Source organism: Perognathus longimembris, chromosome 9, assembly GCF_023159225.1.
Source record: "Perognathus longimembris pacificus isolate PPM17 chromosome 9, ASM2315922v1, whole genome shotgun sequence".
NCBI lineage: Eukaryota > Metazoa > Chordata > Mammalia > Rodentia > Heteromyidae > Perognathus > Perognathus longimembris.
In genome coordinates, this window is record NC_063169.1 from 54927062 (window position 1) to 54946116 (window position 19055).

The 19055-nt window shown below is 46.2% G+C and overlaps 2 protein-coding genes across 9 annotated transcripts in view; one reads left to right on the forward strand and one right to left on the reverse strand.

Annotated features, from left to right (window-relative positions):
* The first annotated feature begins 4846 nt into the window (after positions 1 to 4846).
* On the forward strand, positions 4847 to 10796 carry Hebp2 (heme binding protein 2). The gene is made up of 4 exons (XM_048354182.1): positions 4847 to 4990; positions 5384 to 5519; positions 6613 to 6793; positions 10162 to 10796. Exons 1-4 carry the CDS (start codon positions 4889 to 4891, stop codon positions 10358 to 10360), a joined length of 618 nt encoding a protein of 205 aa, XP_048210139.1. The 5' UTR covers positions 4847 to 4888; the 3' UTR covers positions 10361 to 10796.
* Positions 10797 to 15575: 4779 nt separating this feature from the next.
* Positions 15576 to 19055, reverse strand: part of Nhsl1 (NHS like 1) — a 201651-nt gene continuing 198171 nt past the window's right edge. For 7 of the 8 annotated variants that reach the window (XM_048354178.1, XM_048354176.1, XM_048354175.1 and 4 more), the window contains one exon: positions 15576 to 17430. In XM_048354178.1, coding sequence (XP_048210135.1) covers positions 16779 to 17430 — 652 coding nt within the window. In that variant the 3' untranslated portion in view covers positions 15576 to 16778. The remainder of the gene's footprint in view (positions 17431 to 19055) is intronic. The other variant, XR_007212127.1, reaches the window with a different exon arrangement.

Sequence of the window (19055 nt, forward strand, 5' to 3'; positions counted from 1 at the left end):
GAAGCCAGGGACAGTGCTCAGGCCCTGAATTCAAGCTCCAGGACTGGCAAAAAAAAAGATTTTTGTCTTATAAATGCTTCTGAGAATACACATTACTTGGCAGTGATATATTTGGTAGTGTGCTTTAACTCCAAAGCATGATCCTTGTTCTCCTAAAAACACCACCACAGTTACATCATCTCATTTTCAGTGAAGCTGATGTTTTACTTTTTAAAGACATTTCCAACTTTGAACATCCTCCACCCCCACAGTTTAAGGAATGCCACTTTATTTTCTGTGGTACATAAGAATGGAAGTTTGTTCACAGGTGCTCCTAAAACTATTCAATCACTATCTGTACATCTAATAAATTTTATGACTGGCATTCATTCAACATTTATTAAGCAATTTCCACCCATCAGGCACTAAGCAAAGTGCTCAGTGGAAACAGGGCTTTGTGTGGTTGTTGGAGGACTAAATAATGGATGGGTATTAGAATTCTCATAAAAACTAATGATGCAGCCAACCCTTCCCTACTTCCCCTCCAAAAAAACCTAAACTTTCTTCCTAGAATACTATGTTGCTACTCATTTCATGGTTATCATAGCTGAGAAAGTGGAAATCATTAAAAGGCTAAATCAATACTCAATTCTAGTATTGTGGGGGGAAAAATGACCCCAGAGTTAAAGATGGCCAGGATCAAACTTTACTTAGGGCTAACCTCCACCAATACCTACCACAGCCCTATCCAGAGCAAATACTTTCCAAGTTATTATTTCTAGAAAACAAACCACCCCCAACTCAGTGTCATAAAAATAGCAGCAATTTAATGTTAGTTTTTTGTTTGTTTTTCTGTATTGGAAATTAGACCCAAGGCTTTGGCTCTTGCTAAGCAAGTGTTCTACCACTTGAACCATATCCCCAGCCCTATCTTGTTTTGGAGATAAGGTCTTGTTAACTTTGTCTGTACTGGCTTCAAACTCATAATCCATCCTTCTCCATCTTCTGAGTAGCTGGGATAATTACATGTACCACCATACCCAGTTAGCCTCTTCTTATCCTTGCAGATTCTGCAGGTCCTATGGAAACAGTTTGCACATGTTTCTTCACCTCTAGGACCTCATCTTTTTTTTTTTTTTCTTTTTTTTGCCAGTCCTGGGGCTTGGACTCAGGGCCTGAGCACTGTCCCTGGCTTCTTCCCGCTCAAGGCTAGCACTCTGCCACTTGAGCCACAGCGCCACTTCTGGCCGTTTTCTGTATATGTGGGGGAATCAAACCTAGGGCCTCGTGTATCCGAGGCAGGCTCTCTTGCCACTAGGCTATATCCCCAGCCCCAACCTCTAGGACCTCATCTTAAACTTGAGAATGTCTGGATCGGATTAGGCAGCAGGGAGCTAACGTCATATGAGCACTAAATCACCCGCAGGTGTGCTGCTTAACACCAGGGGTCAGCCGACACCCTAAGCTGGGAACCCACATATAGCTTACCACAGAGCTAATCAGGCTTCCTTTCAACATGGAGGCTGGATCCTAAGAGCAAGTGTCCCAAGGAGAACTTGGTGAAGTCTTTAATGATCTAGCTTCAGAGTCATTCAGTGTTGTTTCTATTATCACAAAGTTTCAAGGAAAGGAAACACAGACCTCCACCCACCAGTAGGGGCGATGTCAAAATCCTGTTAGAAGAGCCGCATGTTGGATGGAAACAGCATTACAGTCACCTGTGGGAAATAACTGCTACACAATGAAACACATAACAGAGTGACCAAGCAACAGTCTTTTGACTTTGAGCACACAGGTGCTCGTCCTTTGGTATCTCCTTCAGGTTAGTCAAGGAACCAGTCATTCTTCGTGAGTGACACATGGAAGGGAACACCTTATGTAATTTACTACAGGGAACCATGACAGCTGATCCTCATTAGTTACAGATTCTGAATGTACATGTTCACCTACTTGCTAATCGCATTTGTGACCCCTTCACCCAGTACTCATAGTACTTTTCAGTGATTTGCAGACAGGCCCAGGGAAGCAAATTACGTGCATGGCTCAGGGCACACCTTCAGAGCCGTGTCATACTCTCCACCATGCCCTTCCCACAGTTCACAGGGTGCAATGTTATTCTCCTTCTGGTGCTTTTGCTGGTGACCTCACTGGCCCCCCAGGTCTCCAGGCACAGTGTGGAAGTGCTGCCTAGTTCTAGAAGGTTATTGTCAGCCTGGACGAGCAAGTACTTGTGTTAGCCAAGCTCTATTCATGAGTTAAAATGGTGTTGGTCATGAATTCAGTATTACTGAATCAATATTGTTTAGTATCTTTATAGAGCATCACACATAAAACAAGTTATGCACTGATTGAGTGACAAGAACATTGTGACCGAGGCTCATTCTGTATGTCCTCTAGGAGCGATACTTCCGGATTCATTAATTCAGCGTTTGAATTTTTTTTTTTTTTTTTGGCCAGTCCTGGGCCTTGGACTCAGGGCCTGAGCACTGTCCCTGGCTTCTTCCCGCTCAAGGCTAGCACTCTGCCACTTGAGCCACAGCGCCGCTTCTGGCCGTTTTCTGTATATGTGGTGCTGGGGAATCGAACCTAGGGCCTCGTGTATCCGAGGCAGGCACTCTTGCTACTAGGCTATATCCCCAGCCCCTAATTCAGCATTTTTGTTGTGTGTTGGTAGAATGTAGCCTCACTATGGAAAGAACCTGCAGTCCTTCTCCCACCCCTACTGGACTAGTCTGGGGCTCTTCATATAAATGTCTGAGCTGCACCTTCCTTTTTTGCAAAGCTTAGCTAAAATAACTGCTTCACAGTGTCACATAAACAGTAGTTAAGTATGAGTTAATAGAACAATTTCGCCCCAATTCATCACAATGAAGCTTAACATGATTATTTTGAAATATGAGCATAAAAGTTGAGCCTTCAGAATTTTATTAAGTTTGTTCTAGCAAAAACCCATTAATTTAAAATAAACCTTTTCTTTCCTTCTATCTTTGCCTACGACTAATTACCACCTTTAAGTATAGATATTTCAGCCTAGCCACCAGCTGCCACCTTCATTAGTTATAGACTCCACACCTACGGGAATGTCTCCAAATTGAGCTTGCTTTCCTGTGAATAAAATGCTCTCCCTAAATAAAAAAAAAAAGACTTCGGTATTTATAAAAGACAGCCTGCAGTTTGAAAGAAAAACAAAGCCAGGCATGGTGGTTCACGTGTGTAATCCCAGCTATTCTGCAGGCAGAGATTGGGAGGAGGAAGATTTCTGGCTCCTCCAAGCAAAAGCTTAAGGAGATGTATTTCAATCAATGACCCAGGCATGGTGGTATATGCATGCGTCCCAGCTTTGCAGAAGACTGTAGGTGGGAGGATCCTGAACTGAGGCCAGCTCCCAATAAAAAGCAGGAGACTCATCAAAAAAAACTAAAGCAAAACAACAACAACAACAATGACTGGAAATGTGGCTTGAGTGTGTCTGCCTAGCAAATACAAGGCCCTGAGTTCAAATGCCAGTATCTCCAAAAGAAGGAGAAAAAGAAAATAAAGAGAGGGGATAGGGAAAGACTTAGCTGACAATGAAAATTACATCCTTCCCTTTTCTTTTTCTGCTTAAAAGAACCTGAGTAAAAGTATAATTATATCCCCAACTTCTCAACTTTGCAAAATCACTGAAGCAATGGATCACATCTGTTACACAGCTGAAATAAACAGGCTATTTTAAAAACATAAGTCAAAATTCATTACTTAGGCTTCACTAAATAATTCAAGCTTGGCTCTGCATAATAAAAGATTTCATAGAACCACTAGAAATAGCCTGTGCCCCCAGGCCCTTGAACAATTGTTTGGGCAAGGAAGCCCAGGGGAAAGAGGGTATCAATTGCTCTGAAAACACTAGGTCAGGACAAAGGGATCTTTTCCAGTAGACTACGGTTACAAACACTACTTTCACAGAGAAGAGCTGGTCACCACAGATCACATCTTCCGTGAGTCCTTGGGTGCACGGTGTCTCTGTAGCGAGCTAATGAGATGTAAGGGGACAGGTAGATTTGCGATGGCGAGGGTGGGCGATGCAAATGCAGTGACTGCTCAAGCTGGATGCTGCTGGCTCCTGTCAGTAATCCTAATTACCCAGGAGGCTGAGATCTGAGGATCACAGTTCAAAGCCAGGCTGGACAGAAGAGTCAGTGAGACATTTCTTTTTTAAAATTAACCAGCAAAAAGTCCCTAAGTGGAGCACCAGCCTTGAGCTGAAAACGCTAAAACACAGGGGTGCGGGCCAGAGTTCAAGCCCCAGTACTGGCGCGCGCGCGCGCGCGCACACACACACACACACACACACACACACACACACACACACACACACACACACACACAGCGCGACAGCAGCTGTAAGGAAGTCCGTTTGTTTTCTGCAGTAACGGGGTGTTGGAACCGGTGGTGGTGGTTGTTCCGGGCCCAGGCCGGGGCTCCCGAGGGTGAACGGGTGTCTGCTCCGGGGCAGCCCGGGGTGGGACCGGTCTGCCGAGGCGCTGGCCGCGGGGCGGAGCCTGCCTGGCACAGGCGCCCGGACCGGTTACACCGAAACCCGGGCAGCAGCTGCTGGGCCCTCCACCCCCGCTCCCAGCGCACCCTTCGGCGAGCCTGCTCCAAGCAGATCTAGGGCGGGGGCAGGGGGGCCGGAGGGGGCGCGCGGCCCCGGTGTCCCGGGGAACCAGGCAGGGTTTGCGCCGGGCTCCCTCGCGATCGGGGCGCCCCCTCGCGGCGCAGGTCCGGTTGTGCAGCCCCGTCGGGGTGTCCCGCACTGCGGAGGGCCGGGCCTCGGCGGGGCGGGGACGGGGCGGGGCGCGGCGCCCTCGCAGGCCTGGCACAGCGGCGCGGCCGATCGGGTTCTGCGCCCCCAGCATCCGCGCTGCCCATGGCCGAGGCGTCCGAGCCAGACTTCGGGGCAGCCGAGGGCGCGGCGGGGCCGGCGGTGGAGACGCCGGGCTGGGAGGCGGGGGAGGACGCGGGCTCGCAGGTAGGCGCCCCCGCCCAGGTAGGGGCGGGCGGGGACGCGGCGCGCTGCCTTCGGGCTAACTTGGGATCCTGACTTTCAGGGTGGTCGTGGCTCCGATCCTTAAACTTGTGCACACGCAGACGGGGCTGGTTTAGCGGCTCCGTCCCGCAGTCGGACGAGGACCGTACCTCCAGCGCCTGTCTGAGGGGCTGGCGTGGTTGCGGAGGGAGGGCGGCGTTGCCTCCAGACCCGGCCCTAACCCCACGGAGGGCACGGAGGGCACGGGCGGGCTTCTGCAGGCTCCCCGGCCGGACGCGGGCCCCGCTGGGGGTGGGGGGGGGGGGAGGAGAACGGAGACCGGATCCGTTCTGCGGTCTCCACTCCTTCCTGGAACTTTTCTCTGCTCCCATGTAGGCCGGAAGTTATGAGACCCGACGCTGCGGGCCAGCCAAGTGGGTCAGCACCCGCGTGGAGTCCCTGGACTGGGATTCGGCCATCCAGACCGGCTTCACCAAGCTCCGCGGCTACGTGCAGGGCAACAACGAGCGCGGTAAAGGCGGGCTCCCCGGTGCTAGGCGGGCCTCGCGAGTCCGGGGCCCTGAGCCCAGGACCTCGTTTCAGCTTATGAAGGAAGTAGCCTTTCAAGAAGAAATAGAAGGGGGCTGGGAATATGGCCTAGTGGCAAGAGAGCTTGCCTCGTATACATGAAGCCCTGGGTTCGATTCCCCAGCACCACATATATAGAGAATGGCCAGAAGTGGCGCTGTGGCTCAAGTGGCAGAGTGCTAGCCTTGAGCAAAAAGATGCCAGGGACAGTGCTCAGGCCCTGAGTCCAAGGCCCAGGACTGGCAAAAAAAAAAAAAAAAAGAAAGAAGAAATAGAAGAGTAAGGAGGTCATGCAAGACCTAAGGTTTGCAGACCCGGTCTCTCCTGAGCACCGTCAGCCCCTGTGTCTGCTTCCTGGAGAAGTACTGTACCCACCAGGCCAAAGCTTCCTGATAACTGAGTGCTTGGCAAAGTCTTCCTGGGCAGACGAGACTAGGAGACTCTAGTTCCAAACCATGTAACTTTTGTTTCAAGTGTGTGTGTGTGTGTGTGTGCACGCAGGACTCAACCTATAGGGTCCATTTTCTCAATTATAGAGAAAAAAAGAATTCACTAGACCATGTTAGAGCTTTGCCGTTTATCTGTAAAAACATAGGATTTGTTCATGCCAAGAGCACAGGAAAAAGTATGTTTTAATAGGGATCGTGAATGAGTCACTTTACCCTTCTGCAAGATGAAAATTATCTTAATGGTAAATATTTGTGTTTCTATTGTAAAGAAAATCAAAAAATACATTTTTTTAAAAAAGGCTAGGTTAGGGCTGGGGATATGGCCTAGTGGCAAGAGTACCTGCCTCATATACATGAGGCCCTGGGTTCGATTCCCCAGCACCACATATACAGAAAATGGCCAGAAGTGGCGCTGTGGCTCAAGTGGCAGAGTGCTAGCCTTGAGCAAAAAGAAGCCAGGGACAGTGCTCAGGCCCCTGAGTCCAAGGCCCAGGACTGGCAAAAAAAAAAAAAAAAAAAAAAAAAAAGGCTAGGTTAAAATTTTAAATGTGTTCATAAATACACTGACGTTGTTTTCATTTGGCCCAGAGATGAAAATAAAGATGACAGCTCCAGTGATGAGCTACGTGGAGCCCGGCCCGGGGCCTTTCAGTGAGTCTACCATTACCATCTCCCTCTACCTCCCCTCGGAACAGCAATCCGATCCGCCCCGGCCTTCCGAGTCAGATGTCTTCATTGAAGACAGAGCTGGAATGACAGTGTTTGTACGGTAAGTGGTAGATCAGGTACAGCTTGCTGCCTGTGAGGCCTGCTCAGTGCTCGTTTGACCTGTGTGCTTCTAGATAATGTCAGCACGCTTTTCACCCTTCCATAAAAACTAGTGCCTTTCATGCTTTCCTACTGGTATTTTATTTTGTGTGTGTACGTGTGTGTATGTATGGGTATGTGCCAGTATGAGGGCTTGAACGCAGGTCCTCATACTTTTGCTGAGCCTTTTCACTCAAGGCTGGCACTCTACCACTTGAGCCACACTTCCACTTTCAGCTTTTTGCTGTTTAATTGGAGGTAAAAGTCTCATGGACTTTTCTGTGTGGACTGGCTTTGAACCCTGATCCTCAGATTGCAGTCTCCTGGGTTGCTAGGGTTATAGGCATAAGACATCAGAGCCCAGATCCTGACTTGATTTTAAATATTACTAAGGACTGTTGCAATATTAAGATCACTTCATTGAATGAGAATTCTATTGTATATCACCCATGTATAAAACGCAGTACAAATTATATCTCCCTAAACTGCAATTATATCTGCCCTTAACTAAAATCTAGATAAGCCTGAACAAAACAGCATGAGAAAACAACACATCATACCTATTTTTGCTTGTTAGGATTGTTCTAACAAAACACCATAGGCTGAGTAGCTTATATTTAAAAAAAAAAAAAAAACCACCAAAAAATTAGTTTTCACAGTTTTGGAAGTTGAAGAGTGAACACTAGAAGTGTTGATGACTGGCTAGTGACCTTCTTGCTGTATGCTCACAAGCTTCCTTAGCCCATTTTCACCAGGGCACTAATTCTCATCACAAGAGAATCACCCTTAGAACTCTTCCCAAAGGCCCCACCTTCTAAAACTGTCCCCTTTGTGATGAGGATGTCAACACTGCCCCCTGTGGGAGAAATGGCACATCACATCCTGCCTCAGACAGTGAAACTCAAAGGAGAGAATTCATAAATGAGACATTTAGAACATACCCATCTAGTGCTGCTCGCTGTGATCCTTCCTCGGAGTCTCCAGCCAGCCCCCCTGCCTTCTGTGTCCTTCTCCTATTATTGGCACTGTCGGGTAGAGACTATCTTCCTCATGAATATGTCAGCTTGTCACGTGTCCAGCAAGCATGTGGAGTGGAGCACAATGCGTTTATGTACTGGATAAAGCATCGAATGGATCACTGGAGAGCAACATGGACCCAGAGATTTCTAACTAGGGGATTCAAGATTGGTTTTTAAGGAAAACGTGGGATCTGAAAACCAATTCTTAGGCAGAACATGCTGTTGTCAGTTCATTAGGGAGAGCCGAGGTGTGGGAAGATATTGAGTAAAAATAGTCTGTGCTCTTGAGAGTTTACATCTTATCTGAAGCATGGTAGCACTTATTTCTTGCATTGATATTTTGATAGCGAAATTCATGCCATGTTCAGAATATGATATAATAATAGGCTATACTAAGCATATTAGAAATATGTTTCTCAGTATTTCTTCTTTGTGCTGGGTGTAGGTCTTGAATTCAGATCTTCATCTCTTGCTTGGCTTTTGTGCTCACAGCTATTTGAGCTATACCTCTAGTTCCAAGGGTTTCTTTGTGTGCGTGTGTGAAGGTCTTGGTGCTTGAACTCAGGAACTCAGGACCTGGACACTGTCCCTGAGTGTATTTTTGCTCATGCTAGCATTCTACCACTTGAGCCACAGCTCCACTTCCAGCTTCTTTGATAGTTTATTGGAGATAAGAGTCTTACAGATTTTCCTGCCTGGGCTGGTTTCAAACAGTGATCCTCAGACCTAGCCGCCTGACTAGCTAGGATTACAGGTTTGACCCTCCAGCCGAGTGCCTCCAGAACCTAGCCATTTCTTATTCTTAACCATAAAAATCAAATGTCTTATGTCTGCCTGTCAGTAGCTCAGTGTGCTGTTGAGATTTACTCTCAGGATTCTTTTGTTTACATATGTTATTGTTAGCTTGCACTTTTCTCTTTTCCACATTCTACTCTTTTCTGTCCTTACTGGTTCCTTCCTTCATTCTGTCTTTTCTCCCTGCCTGCGTTTGTTCCTGGATCAGAAGATTCTGTTCAGCATCCTTTGGAAACATCTCAACAGGCTTAGGTGAAGATACACAGTTCTTCAGGGTTCTACCCACCCTTTCTGACCTCACTTTCTTCCTGTCTCTGAGAATGACTCGTACTTTTAGACTTTTGTTCAGACATTCCTTCTCTCTCTCTTTTCTGCACTCTGCATTTCTATCCACCATTCCAAGCCCAGCTCTGAAGATGTCCTCACTCTGTTTCATCATCCTCTTGCTTCAGTGGTCCCTGAGCAATGGGATTCTGCCTCCTAAAACCCTTGTATAGAAGAGCTGCTAGAATGTGGTCTCATCCATTGGTCTGTGAATGTGTACAGGTTGAACTATGTTGAATTCATCTCAAAACTCATTGTCTGCTTGCCAATGTAGAGGAAGAAAGAGAACATGTTCAAAAGTGGGAGTCTGAGCTAAGTGTGGTGACTCGTACCTGCAGTCCCAGGTGCTCACGAGGCTGAGACAGGAAGGTGGGGGTGTGACTCAAGCAGGAGAGCATCTGCCTAGCAAATCTGAGGTCCTGGGTTCAATCCTGAATCTCAAAGGAAGGAAGAGAAGAGGAAGGGAAGGAAGGAGGGAGGGAGGAAACCAGGCACCTAAGGAGGTTCTGTAGTTCTCCTACCAGCAGCAGCAATGTGTGCTGAGCTCTTGATAGACCTTCTCCTAGAACCAGCACCCAGTCCTCCTCAATGTGCATTTTAATGACATGCCAGGATCATCAATATACATTACAATTTGAGCAACACAGGATTACAGATTCCAGCGCAGGAGATAGTGTGGGTTACAGACTGACAACAGATGAGACTGAGTGGCTCCTGGGTGTCCTCAGTGGGCTTGAAGTCACCTGAGGTAGGGAACCATGGGGAGGGAAGGCCCTTGAAGGCTTGGAAACTAAACTTCAGTCCAGCCATGGGGACCCCAGCGCTTGCTCTTCCCAGTCTCGCACTGTCATCAGTGTTGAGATCACTCACTTGCTGGTGTTGGTGGCTCACGACTATTGTTTTAGCTACTCAGGAGGCTGAGATCTGAGGATAGTGGTTTGAAGCCAGCCCAGGCAGAAAGGTCTGTGAGATTTATTACCAATTAGCCATCCAAAAGCTAGAAGTGGTACTGTGCTCAGGTGACAGAGTTCCAGCCTTCAGCACAAAAGCTCAGGTGGTAGTGTGCCAGTCAGCCTTGAACAGAAAGTCACATAAGAGTGCGAGGCAGAGTTCAAGCCCCAGTATGCACAATAAATTAATCAATTAAATAAATAAAATGAAATCACTCACTCATTTACTTTCTCCTTTATAGGTCATTTGATGGATTTTCCAGTGGCCAAAAGAACCAAGAACAACTTTTGACATTAGCAAGCATTCTGAGGGAAGATGGAAAAGTTTTTGATGAAAAGGTGTTTTACACTGCAGGCTATAACAGTCCTTTCAAACTGCTCGACAGAAATAATGAAGTGTGGTTGATTCAGAAAAATGAGCCTTCCAAAGAAAACGAATGAGAAAATGAAAGGTCATTGCCAGAGGTGAACTTTCCATTGAATATAGGTGTCAACACCACCTCTTAAGTAAAGTAAGTGTAGAATCTTCTATTTGAGAGGACTAGTATGAAATCACACTCATTTCCAGTGTGCCTTTTTAATGCCTAAAGCTTTATGTAGATACACAGGTAACTGGGGGCAAGACTCTGAACATGGAAATCAGTTATAATTCTGGTGGCTTTTCTTTCTGGAAAGATCTAGAGAATTGCCATGCTACCTCCTCTTCCTTGAGTCACAATCATGTTGTCATGTTCCTGCATATGTCCAGTGCATGTTATACTTTCTAGATAATATCAGTAAAAATAGTTAACACTTACCTGATAGGGACCTATGAGGCTGGAGTGGTTAAATTCAGTTGGAAACAGAAATAAATCATTTTTTTGTGGCTGCACTGTCACATTGTTTGTTGAACTCTTTTCCACATCTGCCCACTACCCTCTGCACAAGGTGCTTACTTAAGTATTCATCAAGTTTTGTGATACAATAAATTTATCATGATTTAGGGACTTCCTGTCCTACTTGTCCCTCCTACTCATTACTGGCATGTGTTTTAAAAAAACAAATATGCACAAACACATCTTAAAGTTGCACTAAAACTTGCAAAGGCAATTCATACAGTATTTCTAAGGGGTGTATGAAAATGCATATTCACAGTGTAGGTTGTTGCAAAATCAAGCAGGTTAGGACTCCTTGTCTCACTGTTTGATTAAATGTTACTCTGGGGAAGATAAAGTCCCATTCAGCCTGTATGGGAAGGGGGTAGCTCTACTGTGGGCTCCCAAGGTGATTATCTTAGGAGTGGGAGAAGAAAAAGTCAAGTTTGGTCACTTCCCAACAATGAAAGCTGCCTGTGAGTAGCCCTCGCCATCACTTCTCAAGAGACGGTTGCCTCTACTGGAGGTGTGAGTGTCCAGTGGACTGGTTAGGACTAGATATGTATGTGGTCCCTTTAAACCTAACATCTGATATGTCTTAAGACGAATCTGCATAAGCTGTGTGCAAACCAGTGGTTATTAGTTTTCGTAGCTGACGTAGATGGAGTACCTTCTCATGTGTGATGTTCCAAGTGCACCTGAATCACCATGCTCAACTCTTGAACCATCCTCATTGACAGAGAAGGAAAATGAGGCATTGAGGTGTTGTCACTATAAGGGCAGAGGCTCATGAAGCCCAGGCAGACTTCTAAGCCCACACTGTTGACTTACCGCACCCCACAGGCACAATCTGGTGATGTTCTTCCTGCATAGAACTAATCATGATCATGACCTTTGAGACTCATTGTTCTATTTTTCCTTCTGGCAATAAGAGGATTTGAACTAGAACTTGGGATCACAAGGCAGATGCTTTCCCACTTGAGGCTGTCAATTATGATCCAAACATGTTTGAGTTTTGCTTTTTGAAATACCGTGGGTATGTTAGAATTCTTTTCAGTTATTTTCTAAAGATATTTCCTTGTGTTGCATAATGACAGGGGAACATTTTGGAGAGAAGTGACAGTGTCAAAGAGGCTGCTATCAAAGCGGTCCACACTGCTTGCTGGGAGGGAGAACTGTGGATGAAGAAAACTGCTGACCATACACGGCGTTTGTTTTGGTTTTGCTTTGTTTTAGGAAACCTAGCATCCTGAGATTAGCGGGCTTGCACAAGCATTTAGGGATTGATTGAGCTGTAGCTGTGATGGTGGAGTGAGCAGAGGGAGTAGCTGCTGAGTACCATGATTTTGAAGTCTGGTTCAGATGCAACGTCATCATTGATTGTTTCTGGCACTTATGTGTTAACTGTGGTAAGAATGGCTGTTTCTTTTCTGAGATTGAAGTTGGAGCAGATCACCACATGGAGGGGGGTGGGAGACGCAAGAGGCATGGTGTTCAGGACTTAAGGAAAGTACTAACTGCACAGTTGAGAAAGGTGAAAACACTTCTTGAATCTCTATAAAGTCCACTATAGAATTGAAGATGAGAACACAGCGTGGATCCTATCCTGGGAGGAGGCAGAGGTTGATGATGGATGAGTAGTTCTTAGTTAACAACATGCTTTCTGCTCTAACTTCCAGCCAAAGGCTGAATGTGGTGGTAGTGTAAGACTTAGCTATGTCTACCAACTTGGGACTCCTCTGAGTCTTTGTTCTAGAACTCCTGGTGGGCTTGTCAAGGCTTTGCCAGATCAGCACTGCCATTTAGTAGCTCTCTGCTCGGTCCTGCTTTCCTAGTGTACACAAAGGCATAACTTCTCTACACAGCTTTGTACTTTGTCATCCCAGCTCAGTGGACTCAGTACCAGTGGCTCAAGAGCACAGGTGGAAAGACAGCATTCTGAGACTGCCTGGCTGGTTGAGGCTCCCAGCCCCGGTGGAGAGGTGCATAAAGAGCCTCCGGCACAAGGAGGCTGTGCAGTTACTAAAACTCTAGATGAAGTGGCATCGTGGTGCAAGGGAATGGGCTGGTGGGCGGATGGTTCCGCTGTCTTCAGCATGGGAGATGGGGTGGGTAATAAATACAAGGGGAGTTTTGAGTTGGGTTGTTATCCTCTGCTAGGTAGTTAAGAGCAGACATCAATTAACAGCTGAAAATTAACTGGAAGAGCAAGAGTTTCTGGAACTTTCAAATAAGTCCTTATCTGTAGTAGCCAAGTAGAAGTCCTGTAATGATAACTCGTTTTACAGAACTTGTTCCCATGGTCAACTCTGGTCTTTGTTCCATAATAAAGGATAGCCTGTGTGGAAGGTAGGTTAGGAGGGTTCATTAAAACAATGCTCCCACAGAACTCAGTTAAGGAAAAACTCTAAGAATCAAGACAATGTTTTCTTGAAAGACCCTCATTTCTGCTGAATATCCTAATATTTGCCAAAACATCCTGTTGTACTATTTCATGATAGAACCTTCAGTATGTTATTATTCACATCTAGGCTGCAAACACATGAGAACCAATGGAATGTATTAAAGGCTTCACCTGTGCTCCCAGAACACCACACACGGAACAGGCGGCACCAGCTGGTAGGGAGTAAGGTACTGAGACAGCAAGGCTTCCCTTTCTTTCCTGGTCATTGCAGTTCTCAAATGGATACAGCCATAACGTGGCCTACTATTTGCATGTAATCTTAAATCATCTATAGACTAGAATATCTAACTTAATGGAATGCAATATGAATACCTTGTATGCATGTTGCTTAGGGAATAATGGCAAGAAAAAAGTCTACACATTCAGTGCATATGCATTTTTTCACATTATTTAAAATCCTTTGTAGTGTCAGGGATTAAGTGTAGGGCCTCATACACTGAGCAAGTGCTCTAACACTGAGCTACATCCTCAGTCCCCTTCTCCGATATTTTTGGTGTGTAGTGCGTTGAGCCCACGGCTCTAGGACTTTAGGAATATGGAAGGCCAACTGGCTATCTCATCCCCATGAAAAGTGATGAATTCCAATCAAGATTCAACAAACCAAATTCGGACTCCAACCGACAGACCAAATGCTCAATTGATTCTCTCCAACTCTTAGATAAATCGAGCTGGAAATAACTCAGCCTGAGGGCTTCTATGCCTATCTGCCCTCAGAAGGGCCATCCAGTCTACCCGCGCAGAGCTTTGAGGCAGCCCAGTAACAGAAGCAGCCCCCCCCCTTGGGGGCAGCACTATAGCTGGGGTACAGCATCCTTGAGGGATGCCTGCATTCTTCTTTCTTTCTTTCTTTCTTTTTTTGGCCAGTCCTGGGGCTTGGACTCAGGGCCTGAGCACTGTCCCTGGCTTTTTGCTCAAGGCTAGCACTCTGCCATTTGAGCCACAGCGCCACTTCTGGCCATTTTCTGTATATGTGGCGCTGGGGAATCGAATCCAGGGCCTCACGTATATGAGGCAGGCACTCTTGCCACTAGGCCATATCCCCAGACATGCATTCTTCTTTCAATGTGTATCATCCAGGCTGGGAATATGGCCTAGTGTCAAGAGCGCTCACCTTGTATACATGAAGCCCTGGGTTCGATTCCCCAGCACCACATATATAGAAAATGGCCAGAAGTGGCGCTGTGGCTCAAGTGGGAGTGCTAGCCTTGAGCAAAAAGAAGCCAGGGACAGTGCTCAGGCCCTGAGCCAAGGCCCAGGACTGGCAAAAAAAAAAAAAAAAATCAGTGTGTATCATCCACACCGGGGAGAAGCTCTCATAGCCCTCCACACATTCTGTCATCTGATACTAGCCATCCATTATTCCCATGTCATTCAAAAGCCCTTGCAACATTAGAGTTGTTTTTTCAAATGTCTTTTTAGAGGCAACCCCCAGTGTCTGTGATGTTCTGTCTCGTCTCTTGTGGTCTCCACCTCCCACCGGCACCTTCTGGTCTTCACTGCTGTTCTGTTTGTATCCAGAAAAGCACTCAGTAATTTGGTAGAAGAAAACTTATCTCACCCAAAAAAAAAACCCCAAAACCAACAAAACACATAGACAAACCAAAAGAAATGTTTCAAAGACTGACTTTACAATCATTTTATTCAAAGTAAATTAAAAATCTAATAAATATCTTTTAAAATGGGGATGTTTAATCATTTTATATTTAATTTTGATGTTGCTTATCATACCTTCAAACAAATGATTTATATATTAAGTTCGAGACTTCTGACAGCCACATACATTCTAATCATTTGTTGGAAGGAACGGGAAGACTGCATAGTCAAAAGTCAACATTACTTTCCCAATGTTTACCAAAATGATCCCTTGTGCCCCAATGTAGGAGACTAGTGTCCCAAAGAAGCAAAAGCCCTTGAACTCATATACTCTTCCTGGTTGTGTGGAAAGAGGAGCTTTGTTTGCTGCAGAGAAGGAAAGAAAGCTCAACTCTTTTCAAAGACGTGTAGAGGGGGTTTATTTTGTATGTCTGTGATGATTTGACCCATGTGGTCTGACTGTCAGATGACATTTTCATTCCGTTGCCAATGGCAACTGACATCCACTTACTCTCAATGTAGACCCAGGATCTCCAGATTGCTGTTTTGATGAAGACGACACTGGTTTATTCCAAGTATGCCAAAGTTAGCAGGGAAAGTGAGGCCCAAAAGAAGAGTGTGTTAACATAAATATGTCACATACTTTTTCCCATGTCTGCCAAGTTGGAATTCTGACTGGAGAAGACTAGAAGGTAGTTATTTATACTTAATTATTTATATACAAATATAAAAACACACAAACCAATTGATGCAAAAACATTTTTAATCTAAAAAATTCACTTCCCAGGGCTAGTTAATTGCCAGGCCCTACCAATTTTTATCAGTTTATTTGACTAACAAGAACTACCCAGCATTTTCTTCGGATATAATACATCATGGATTTTGGTAAACCTTTCTAAATTAGGATATAATGCTGTTGGCAGTTCAAGGCGGGGGGCGGGGGGGGGAGGTGGTGGAATGCCCTATTTTTTTCTTTGGTGTAACCAAAAGGATAGTCAAAAAAATTAGCAAATGTTGACATTTCAAGTGATAAGAAATTGCTATGTGGAAGTTTAAACTCTGGTTAAGGAGAAAGGAAAAAAAACAAACACCTCTCATAAAAAGGAAAGCCTTTGCCCACAGTTCTGTAGTGCAAGTTTTCAAATTTAATCGTGAAAAAGTTTTATTTAATAAGCAGGAAACAAATCCCAGCAGTGTAGCACTTCCTCCTCCCCTGCCCGCTGCTCCGGCCCTGTGCGCATGCCCACTTCAGCCCCAGCGTGCTGTACACGAGGAGGTCCCTCCCTCTGGCCCAGCCACACTTCCAATACCAGGCTAAGCCATTGCGGGCTGCGTGGCAGCAGGCACCCATTTCAGCCTCGTTAACAACTTCGGCTCTTGTCATTTTATTTTAACTGAAAAAGAAGCAAAGCCTTTTTCCCCCAGGAAAAATAAAAAATAAAAAGAAGTACCTGAACCAGTTGGCCACCCAGCCCTTCCCAGCTTGTCTGCGCCTCCCTCAGCAGCGCGTGCGCACTTCAGCGTTCTGCGCATCGCTGTACAGCCTCGACCTCACGTTACCTTCTCCTACCCGTCCATAAACTGTGCTCCCAAAGCAGCTACCGCCTAGTCCAGGAGACTCCAATCCTCTACCGAGCTTACCTGACGTCTTCTCCCCTATTTCTGTACATACTGTTAGTGTGCGTAGTTGTTAAAGTGTTCAAAACTCACACACACGCAGCATTTTTTAATTAAAAATAATAATAATCTTCCCCAGGAAGCACTTTCAGAAGTGTAAGCTTCTACTTGCTTTTACGCCACGTGGCAAGTGGGTGCTAAGTGACCCACAGCACTGGGGTCCCCAGCACCAGTGCTCTGTGGGGTCCCTCGCGCAGGCCAGGTGGGGCCTGGCTTCCCAGAGGGGGTGCACGGTCATCCCTGCCTCGCCCGGGACGGGCGCCTCCGGGTCCTAGCTCTCCTCTCTGCCTGCACCCTGGCATGGCCCCGAGGGACCCCTGCTCTGGGCGGGGGTCCCGTCCACCTGCTCCCGCGCCAGTCCGTCCAGGGCGCATCCCCTGGCCACGTCCAGCGCGTGGCGAGCCCTTTGGTCCGCGGGCTCCCCGGCTTCCCCTTCGCCCTCGGAGATGACGGTCATGGGGCTGCTCTGGATGCGGTTCCGCATGCTGTACCTGCTGCTGGCCGCCGAGGGCGGCGTGCGGCTGCGGCCGTACCTGGGGCCCGAGAAGGACAGGCTCCTTGGCATCAGTCCTTCGTTCTTGGCCCACTCCTCCTGCGCCCTCCGCGTCTTGCTGGACGGGCTCTCGGGGGTGTCGGGCGCCGGCTCCGATCGCGATCTCTGGAATCGAGGGTCGGTGCTCTTGAGCATCTCGGCGGCCGACATGCGGGCGCTGGTGTCCGATCGGCTGCCCTTCTTCAGCAGCAGGGCCTTGAAGTTGTCGCTGCTGGTGCTGCTCTTGCGCATGCTTCTCTGGATGGACCCCACTTGCTTCGGGGAGGCCAGGCTGGGCGCAGCGCCCGTGGGCGTCACGGGCGGTGATGGGGAATGGTTTCGGGAGTGATCGTCCTCGGAGTCTTTCCGGCCCAGCACCTTCCTTTTGGATCTGAGATTTAATAACACCAAGCTAAAGGTTACTTCTCATTTAGCTTGGCTCCACAGCGCATTTTCAGTCACCATACATGTGGGACCCTTGTCTAACAAGCGCCTCTCCAAGTTGTGAGGGTGGGAGAGGGCTCTGAACTGTGAGCCCAAGCACTTGGGGCCTTAGAGAAGGTAAGAAGGTTCAGGAGGCAGACACATAAAGGGCCTGGTGGGGCTTCCCACACCCCCACCTGCTCCATTCATCTTCATCTTTCAGATACTAAATGAAAATTTGTTACAAAGGTGATACTCAGAGGGGTTATAGATAACTAAGTCAGGTAACGAGTACATTTCTTTTTGGGCCTTATCACCTCTTTCCTTTGCTCTCTCTGACTTTTTCCCTCTCATTCCCACCCATAAATCTCCAAGCTCTTTAAAAGGCATTTTTTCATATAGGGTCTCACATTTTTATTTTTGTCTGAGGTAGGCCTCGCTCAGGATTTTCCTACTTCAGCTGGAATTCAAGACAATCTTCATACATACCTTGCTAGGTATGTTGAGATGGGACTTGCTGATTTTTTTTTTTTTCCCTCCTAGGCTGATCTCCACCTCAAATAGCTTGCCTTACAGGTATGAGCTACTGTGCCTGGTTGACAACTATACTTGGTTATTAGCCTTTGATTGTATATTGAAATTAAAATACATGGTAGGATTTTATTTAAAAAGCAACAAAAAAAACCGCACTGTTACTTTTCAAGAGCAGGTGCTCCTCAAAGTGAGGTTCACATTTATTTATTCAATTACTATTATGTGTATGTGTGTGTGTGTGTGTGTGTGTGTGTGTGTGTGTGTGCATGCACATGCATGTGCTGGTACTGGGGCTTAAATTCAGGGCCTGAGCGCTGTCCCTAAACTTTTTCACTTAAGACTATTGTTCCTACCACTTGATCCACAGCTTCACTTTCAGCTTTTTGGTGGTTAACTGGAGATAAGAATCTCACAGACTTTCCTGCCTGGGATGGATTCAAATGGAGACCCACAGATTTCAGCCTCCTGAATAGCCAGGATCACATGCATATGATATCAGCACTGACTTAAACACATGAATTTTCTGTGTATTCCCAAAGAAGATGGCTATTAAAGTACTTAAACAGTTAATGTTGGCTTAAAAACAAATTACTTCAATAAATACAAAATCTTCACACCTCAACTGGTGTTCTACACTTTCCATCTGGCTTTAATTCTGAAATGAATTAATTTGCATTAAAAAACTTGAAATCTGTGCCTCAGTTTTAAATAGTCTTTATTATAAATTATGAATTTAGAGGCTAAAAGACATGTAAACAAACTTCTAACTATCATGGACTTCGTGAAGATTTTGATCGTAACTGCAAATACAGTATTGCATTTGTGCTACAAGACAAGCTAGCATTCATCCTTGATCTATCTTTGCAAGCCATTTCCAGGCTACCTGACTTCACTTCTCTACTAAGTACAGAGAATATATATTACAGATTGGATAGTTTCCACATCTTCGGCCCTTGTAACTTCTGTGTAGGAGAAACCACAAATGTTTCAGTGCCTTCTGAAAGTTGCCAAAATGCAGTATAAAAGAGACCTCTGGCATATTCTTAGAAATAGTATGCA